The sequence below is a fragment of the Lates calcarifer genome, linkage group LG13 (genome assembly GCF_001640805.2).
Source record: "Lates calcarifer isolate ASB-BC8 linkage group LG13, TLL_Latcal_v3, whole genome shotgun sequence".
Taxonomy (NCBI): domain Eukaryota; kingdom Metazoa; phylum Chordata; class Actinopteri; family Centropomidae; genus Lates; species Lates calcarifer.
The window spans coordinates 3,598,357-3,607,999 of NC_066845.1; the positions used below are offsets into that span (position 1 = coordinate 3,598,357).

General features: G+C 39.9%; 1 protein-coding gene across 1 annotated transcript; it reads right to left on the reverse strand.

The window, feature by feature from the left end:
- Nucleotides 1–1,039: 1,039 nt before the first annotated feature.
- Nucleotides 1,040–7,382, reverse strand: areg (amphiregulin). The gene is made up of 6 exons (XM_018673293.2): nucleotides 7,195–7,382; nucleotides 6,202–6,378; nucleotides 5,749–5,977; nucleotides 5,465–5,635; nucleotides 3,554–3,670; nucleotides 1,040–1,385 (listed from the first exon to the last, which is right to left on the reverse strand). Exons 1-5 carry the CDS (start codon nucleotides 7,229–7,231, stop codon nucleotides 3,574–3,576), a joined length of 711 nt encoding a protein of 236 aa, XP_018528809.1. The 5' UTR covers nucleotides 7,232–7,382; the 3' UTR covers nucleotides 1,040–1,385; nucleotides 3,554–3,573.
- Nucleotides 7,383–9,643: the final 2,261 nt, after the last annotated feature.

Here is a 9,643-nt window from a genome sequence, read left to right on the forward strand (position 1 = left end):
GTGAACTCTGAGTGTTGTACAAAAACCAACAGCAACAGGACAGCAGCCTGCAAGGGTGGAGCAGAGATGCATGCCCAAAAGAAAAGCCCACATTTGTGGACAGAAAGAGAAACACACCTACTGTTGAACAGTGTGAAAGACGGGTTTTTGTAAATTCCTCTGTAGGGCAAAGCTAGAAATGGTGTAGCTGTAGGATGTACATCTTTGAAGCGTTTACATTAATGGCAGTATAGACAGCTGCATGTAAATGGGAATATCAGTGGACTATTCCTTTTCATTAGCCATGTGAACAGCTTAGTAGGACCGTCTTTTCCAGAACAAGGGCAAAAACTTATTTTGTGTATTGTGTATTTTGTGTATGTCCTGATTTCAGTGCTGCACTATTCTATCAAACCTGAGCCTGTGAAACTGTTGCCTTCTTTGTGCAAAGTCTATTCAAGGCTCCTTTGTCCCAAACCATCTAATTATGTACAAGTCTTTGTTTGCATTTGTGTTTGACAACTTACCTGGACATTCCCAAAATAGCTCAGACCAGACACGCCCCTGCTTCTTTTCCCAGTCTACCTATGCAGCAGTGCGTCGTCTACCCATTCAACAACCTTGGATGTCACTCTCCTGCTGAAAACACTGCAGTGCCATAGCAACACAATGGTTAGTGTGTTTGTGAGCAGGGTTTAATGCCACCATACAACATATATCTGTGTGTTTTCCCTCAAAATAATTTGGTCTATCTTCCACCACTCAAGAATGGAAGTGGCACAAATTCATCCGATAGTACAGCTTGTCACACGGACACCTTATAAGACTTTCCAGCCCCTCATGTTTGTACATTGTCCTCATGATTCTCTGAATTCCTCTGTGATGTCAGCAGACTTTCTGAGAGCCTGTCTCAAGGTTATTCTTGTCGGCTGAATCTGTGTTTGGCTAAAAGGCCTGAGGTGTTTGTATGAGCAGGCTGCTGAGGTATGGGATGCATCCAGAAATGGGAATGTAAACACAAAAGTCAGGCGGTGATGCATGAATAAATAACACTGTCACATTAACACTGAGACATTTTATTGGGGATCAAATTCCATCCCTTTTCCAGACTGAGATGAAGAGCGTTTTTCTGACCTATAACAACAGCAGTGCAATAAATAAAACCGAACCTACAGATCATTAAAGGACTGAATGCTCAGCATTCTCACATAAAAGATATCATAACAATAGTCCAACATACAAACACTCATACAGTCGTTAGCAATAAATAATCACACTAAATAAATTACATTCTAACAAGTCCTGGACAGTGTTTTTTACACAGTATCTAAGAAGCAGTCTATCAATTCTTCTTTGTCAGGTCCTCAGAGTCCTCTTGTCTGCTTCGTCTTGTATTGTGCCGCTGGCTGAGGAAAGATGGAGAGATACCAAAGGTAAACAAATATGTAAACATGGAGATGACAAGCATTTTAAAAGTGAAGGAATAGCATAAAAGGAACAGCATAAAATCACTGTACAGATATCATGTTTAGGCATTACAAGTACAGCTTTTTGCAAGGATTGTCTGCACAGAGTACAATTATTACTGCAAATAAAGTTATTAAAGTGTAGATTTTTAAGTGAATGTAACAATTAAATGTAAAGTTTGTAGCATGTATTTGAAATCACACTTTTAGAGTTCATTTTTGTTTTGGAAGTTATTCCTATTGATAGTAATAACATCATACATGTTAAGTTAATATCTGGGAACACAGCAACATCTCTAAAAAGAAAACAAAAATGGATGGTCAGATAATCACAAACGTTTTAAATAAAGCTAAATGTATTTGGAAGAAAACAGTAAAATTATTACTCTGATTGTTCACGGTAAACATTTATTACAGACTGACGTCCCTGTTCAGCTTTGACATACTCTACATGCAATGGTTTGATTATTAGCAACATTTTGGGCGTGCTCCATTTTAGATTTGACGCCAAATAAAGTAATTTAAATAATCTCTCTAAAATGTTAGCATGATTACAATCTGTCTAATTGTCTAGTAACACCTATATCATATCCCATATCTCAGCAATTGCTGTAGTAAATACATTTTTATCATGAAAGCTATGAAAATAAGTCATAAAAAAAATCTTTCAAATAAATGAACAAAACAATTTAAAGCCTGCAAACTAATAAGCATAATGTGACTATGACTTCTACTGCTACCTTTTAAGTCCCGACTGTTGTCTGTGTATGAGACAGGCATGCTTTTCTCAGGGTGGACGGTGAGTGATGGGCTATGAGGAGAATGCTGCACGGCCGCATTGTTTGTCTCGAGGCTAAAATTTGTATGTGTCTAAACACGTGAAGTCTGCATGTGTGTGTGTGCGTGTCTTGTTCAGTGAGATCTGACCACATGTAAATGGAGTAGTTAAGCTCTTACAACAGGGTCATCACGTGTACAGTCAGTGTGTCAGTACTGTTATTGTTTGGACACACAGGTGAATGTGTACGACCGACCTTGTGGTTTTTCTTTACGCTGGTATGCAGCGCAGAGATTGGACAGGCCGAGACACCCCTGGCTAATCCTGACTAATTCTTCTAGTGGGGATTCCTCTTTGCATGATGCAACTTGCTGTATTCAATAACAACAACAACAACAAACGTACAGGCTCTTCTGTCACTCTGTAGGCCCACTCTTTCCTGTTTGGCTTAATTCACACGAGCAGAGGCCAGACACCACCCTCCGAGGACTTGAGCAAGATTTTTAGAAGAAATACATTACCAAAATATACACCACCAGAAATCCATTTTGAGTTCAAGGAACTGAGTGCTAGCTAAGCCCTGCCCTCTTTAGTTATTGTTGCTACGCCTGCTGAGCATTCCATTCTAGAACTCCACTTACAGTTTAGCAAGGGACAGTTTAATGTCCGAAATCTGCAGTAGTTGTTACAACAAATGTTACAAGATTTAAACAAAGGTAGACAAAAGAGTGGGCCACAAGGTGAAGGATGAAATTCCTGTCATAACTGATACTTAACTGATACGTTAAGTGGTGTAAATGTCCTGCAAATCAGTTATGACTGCTAACATCATGTAGACACAAATGATATGACGTAAACCTGCTAATGTTAGCCTGCACTCTAACATAGTGGTGTCCAGGACAGGCTCCCACACTTATTAGACACAATGGGTGTGCTAGTTATGAGCAGAGTTATGTAACCTGTAACTGCACAAAATAATGTAGTATGAAATGTCCCTGACCCTGAAAGTATCACTTGTCTACCACTGTAGGTAAGCTAGTTAGCCAGACATGCTAACATTTGAAGCTAATGTCAGAGCAGATGAACACATGGTTTAATCGTTACATCTTTGCTGGTTTTTTTTTGTTTATAATTGTGTGTTTTGTTTTGAAGATTGAAGAACTGAAGTCTACAGGTTTGGTAGTATTGGGTTTATGAATGACGTGGTGCTGGAATTTAATTCGACGCAGTATACACTCAGAATAATTGTTGTGAGGAAGTACAGTGCGTGTGTGTTTGTGTGCAAGTTTTCCACTCAAGTCGGTCAAAAGGTCAGTTACATGACACCTACCTCATCATAACTCAACGCCCTCACACCACGACGTCACCAACAGGTTTATTCTGTAACTTCTCCTGCTCCGTCCCAGTTCCCAGGTAGGATGCCAGGTAGTTTTTATGTGACCTGTAACTACAAAAGATATTCCACATGAGAATAAAAGCTGAGTATAGCTCTCGTGATTATCAGATGCTTGCAATAAAGTTATTTTGAAAGGTAGGACTGCAGAATCAGTGACATAGATTACATTGACTTACTCACATTGATCCTGTCTAGACAAATGAAATTCAAGGCGTGTTTTTGTTGTGTTTTGGCAGTAATTGCTGGGATCACGGCCCATAAAGCGCATAGATTATTGAAAATAACCCATTTAAATATTGTTACTGATTTTCTGGTTGTTCTGATCAGAACATAACTGGAGGTAGTTTCACTCTCATAGTAGTAAGTTCTACTTTCTCTTCACCACTGGCCACTTCAGTGTTTCTAGCTCACACCAGCTGTAAAGCTTTAATTGCACTGCTACTGGTTGTATTTGCACTCTCTTGGACTGTTGACTTTGTCCCACAGTCAAACAATAGCTGTGTGTGTATTTGGTTACATATTGATAAGGAACTTGAGATTACACAGCAAGTGAGTTGTCACACTATTACAGTAAGTAGGGTAGTTTAAAATAAAGTGTGACTAATATATGCATTCATTGATGTGGCACAATTTATGGGGATTTCTCTACTAGTTGTAAGTAAGTAATAAAAGTAGTAATGACACATGAAGGTTATAGAGGATATTGAGTCCATCTTATGAAGGTGGTGAGCAATACCTGTACAGTGTGGGTGTGTTTGGGTGTGTTATGTGCCTTTTGATGTGTCAGAGTGTCTGGATGCCAAGAAGTGTTTCTGGGCAGGATATGCGGATTGTAATGTGTGTTGGGATTAGCCGGGGTGTGGATGGTAGCCCTCATTCACCTAAAGCTTCATTAATCTGCCCTATAACAGTTTTAAAGGATAAAGAATAAGAGGACTTTAGTTACAAACCATTGGCATCAGGTCTTGTCTTATTATAGTTCCAGCCATTGTGACGTGATACCAAAGCAGAGGAGAGAAGCCAGACTGTATACCAATGTATATATGTGTTATGAGTTTTGATTCTGAACTTTATCCATTGAAAACAGAGTTGTCTTTTACAGCAGCACAAGTTAAAAGTTTAAACATTTTTACATTCACTACCCAGACTGCTCATGTTCATGATGCTTCATACAAAAGGGATGAGACAGCCAAAACAGTTTATGCTGCTTATTTGCAGATTTGTCAGAGTCACTCTCTTTTTGTAAGGACACAGTCTCTAAATTGTATGGACATTTTTCTTCCCAATTAAGTTATATCATTTTGGAAAACAGGATAAATCTTGAAAGTCTTTCCTGTTCTATCTTTCTCCATGATTTGGATTACTAAATTTGGAAGATTTTCATCCTTATGTAAAATAATACATACATGTGCAAGGATGGGAAATGTTGCTTTGAGAACTGAGACATAGATAAATTATTAAATGGGTGCAGAGATTCCAAAAATAGGAAAAAAGCAGTAGTTGGAAAATAAAATCAGCTAGTAAATGAAATTTTTGGTATGGGCAAAGTCCTCATGTGTAAAACAGAGATTATCACTGCCAGCTCTGTTAGCTTGAGCAGGGTTTAGACTGTCTTGAGATACACATGAAGTCATTACCAGCATCTTTTCACCTGTAATTGAGGTTTTTATCAGCTTTAACTCAGGATCCTTCACTGGTCTTCCCACCCACTAACACTACTGCTCCCTCTGAGAGCACTGCAGCTGGGGATCGAGGCCAGGTCACTGCAGGGTGTCTTTCTTCTGTGTTAATTTAGCCAAAGCCAAAGTCGAAATGTGTGCCTCTGTGTGATGCATGCATACTCACTGAGCACAGGTCATGAGCAGAATGGCAGTGCAGCTGATGACTGACAGGACCACAGCGATGATCACCAAGACCGTCTGCACCAACTCAGTATTGCTGCTGGGATTGGGCTGGGTTTTAATCGTCCCCAGAGTTTGGATCCCACAGCGCTCCCCGTCATAACCCTTCATACATCTACAGGGTGAGAGATGACAAAACAAATTCATCAGCAAAGTATTTTAGTTTCAGCATGTAGTCAAGTAATATTCCCCCACATAATATTTCCCACAAACTGATGATTCACTCACATGCACACTGGCTCATGCAGGCCCTCTATGTGCTTGCAGTAACCATGAATACAGTAGCCCAGGTGGGTGGTGGTGCAGGGATCCTCTGCGGTGGTTAGAGTTGACGTGTAGCCGCTGGTGAAGACTGTGTGCTCGGGGTTGAAAGGAGTCGTGCTTTTGCTCTTGTGCCTGCTCCTCCTCTTGCCCTTGCCTTTCCTTTTCCTCCTCTCATCTTTACTGGGATGTAGCCCTGTAGTAGGGAGAAATTGCAAGTGAAACTGTAACAAAGGTTTATGGTATCATTTTACGTTAAATGATATCATGAAGGAGTAGAGGAGTTTGTATATCGCACGTTCAAATGGTTTACATGGCAAATTTTTAAGACACCCTTTACTTCTCCACTGTATTCAGAAAAATTTAAAAAATACCTCCACCCAGATGACCTAGCACTTGAATAAAAAAAAAATGTCTTACCATGAAGGCTGAAATTTTCGTTGTCCCCTCCTGAAACTTCTTCATCTGTTTCCAGCTCGTCATCGTCGCTCAGCGAACCCTGGAGGCCCTCTCCGGAGGCCGGATCCCCGGTCACTACAACGAGTTCACTGGAGTGGGTGGCCTCAGATCCCTGAGCACCTAGAGCACTGCAGACGACTGTAAAAGCAACAGGAGAAAAAGAATGAAATAAACGAAGAAATATGAAAATGATAAACAGCAAGGAGCAATTAGGGTCAAAGTTTACATCACGTGGTGCAGTATAATGTGGTGACCTCAGTGTTACGTATATATCAGTATTTGGGAAGATAAAAAATGTTCTTTCAAATTTAAAGACCAAACTCAGACTAGAATCAGTTATCTGAGAAGTTTACTTTTCTGCATAAAAAGTAACCAGGGAAAGAAAATACATTTTAAAACTAATGAAATGACAGTCAGTTCTTTTATTCTTCTTCATCATCACCATGAACCTGAGGTTGCTTAGTCACTTTCTATTGGCATTGTATTCAAAAATCTTGGCCCGCTTACATCTGAGTCATCCATTCATCTTAAAATATTGAAGGCAATCTGAGCTTGCCAATTAGATACATGCTATATTAACGCTAAAACCAGTACAACCAGTCCACATCTAGAGCAACACTGTACCTGAACGCATCATTCACACAAGACAAGAACAATGATGAATAACACTCAAAGACTAATGAAGTATTTGAAATATGTTGACCTTTGGATTTGGCCTGGTACTGATTCAGATACAGCCTGAGAACCTGAGGCACTGCACTTCTGAAACAAATTCTTTTCTTTAAAATCTGAATATCTCTATCCTGCCTGACAAGTTCTCACTCGCAGAGACCCCCGCCCCCTCCTGTCTTCATACCATTTTACATTTTTGTTCTTCCCGTTTCATTGATTTACAGGCTCTGCACACACACACACACAAACGCACACAAAATAAAAGTACAAGTCCAGACTTACCGAAGCACAGGAGACAGGTGAGGACGAGAGTGTTCATATCCCAGGAAGAGAGTGTTTTGTGTATGACGGTCCTGTGCAAAATCAGTGCCTGTATGTGTGTGTAGGAGTGTGAGTGTGTCTGTTTGTCCCCTGCTGATAGAGATTGTGCTTTGCTCTCTACCTCTGCTGGGTGCAGCTTTTATAGACCAACGCCTGCCTCTCAACTCTGAGGAGAAAGAAGGGTGTGTGTGTGAGAGGGAGCAACAGACAGCGTGTGTGTGTGTGCGTGCGTGTGCCTCTCAGAATAAGCAAGAGAGGTTCGTGTAATAAAGGTGTGTGTGTGTGTGTGTGTGTGTGTGTGTGTGTGTGTGTGTCTACTGCCTCGGGCAACACATTTTGCACTTCATGTTCTCCCACATGACAAGGCTTCTGTTGGAGAATAATTAGTCTGAGCGAGAGATTGAGACACAAAACAGTTTGATGTATTCTGACTTGTTTCTCGTCACCATTAAAACACACAGAAACATTTGTTCCTGCTTCTCTAATTGTTATTGCTTCCTGGCTTCTCCCTCTATGGTCACAAATAAGGCCATAATTACAGCTTCAATCCATTAGTCACAAACACACACACACACACACACACATATACATTCATAGTACTTTTACCAGGTGAAAATCTTGTATCTCAAAAGTCTCTACTGTCCAGAAACTTTTCATAAAAATTTGTCCACTGTTTATTTCAGTGACGCACATTTTATAATAACTATATCCAGGAATCATTGCACTTTACTCAAGGTACAAAGATGATTGGTAGAAAGGCATTATATGACAATGATGGTAATAAACATAAAATAAGTTTCTATGATTGTATTATTGATAATTGGTATCATGTATAGATAAGGGCAACGGGCAAGATGAAGGTCTAAAAATGGTAATGTGACATCATGAACAAATCGACCAGATAAGTCAAGTCTTACAAAAGAAATTATCTTTTACTTGTGTGTGTAATGGTGAACGTTTTATATCTATTTTTATTCAGTCACTGGTTCAAATGCACCAAATCTGTTATGTGACTGTAAGTTTTGTGTTGTTCAATGGTGTCTGTGTCTGAATTATTGTGTGTGTTGATTAAATGATGGCAAGTGTTACTGTTTTAGTACACTGTAACCAAGAGGAGTCCTTACAACTTGGGTGGGGATGCTGCAGGGAAGGGTGTGTTGGTTATGTTGTTGTGTCTGCAGACAGAGGTTGTCCCATCATTCGTGCTCTGGCGGAATCCAATAGAAGCCCGCTAGGAATGCTGGGAACTTCTCCATCTCATTCCTCGGCCTCAACAACGACCAGAAGCTCCTGACACATTCTGTTTATAATGGCCGTGGAATTAAATTGTTTGGATTATGTGTAATGGCATTGAGGATATGTGATATGAATGTGTGGAAAGTCTGACACAAGCCCGGAGAGAAGCACCTCATAACAGCCGCCCACTGTAAACATACTGCTGTGTAGCTAATGAAGGGTGAAAACTTTCTGACACACAAATACAGCCGTATCTATTTGGATAAAACTTTGAATCATGCATTTTTACACAAGCTGATTAAACCACCTCCACAATCTCTCTGGGAGGAGGAAAAGGGATTATTGCCCACATGAAACACAACCTAAGATGTACAAACTTGCAAACATGGAATGACTGAAAACAAGAATCTACAGACATACCAGAGGCTGTGCTTAGATGCAGTGATGCTACGTGTTATGCATGTGAAGCTTTCTTGTTTTTGTTTTTTTTTTTTTTTTTTTTTTTTTTTTTTGAGCGAAATGCTAACATCAACGCTTACGTTTTAGCAGGTTCATCATCTTAGTTTTGTAAGCATGCTAACATTTGTTGATTAGTATTTAAACACAAAGAACAGCTGAGGTTAATGGGAATGAAAAAGTATTAGACATGTTGAAATTTTGACATGAAAATGCTGCTAAAGGAAAATTCAGTGAATCACCAAAGTTATTACAATTTTTCCTTGAGTGTCAATTCCGAATTTCACGGAAAACTATCCAACCATTATCGAGACAATTCTCTTCAAATCACAAATATCAAGCTCATTATGAAAAGATTAAGATTAAGATTCCTCTTCTGTGACCTCTGTGAAACTGTGACCTGCAGGAAGCACCAGAGGAAAAGCTGGGGATTCACCAAAGTCAGAAGGATTCATCCTCTGGGCAACATGCATCTCATGGTAAACCATAGTTATTGTGATATTTTAGTTTGGATCAAAGTGGTGGGCCAGACAACAGACTGACAATGCCATCCCTACAGCCATGCTTCTAACATTGCAAACAAAAATAGGCTAACGCTGAGGATGAACCAGCCTTGAGCAGCAAAACAAATGCGTACGTGGTACACGTGGACATTTTGTTTTCTTAAGGGACATGCACGGATGCAGCTTAGTCGGGCTTCCACCAGCCACATTACTCA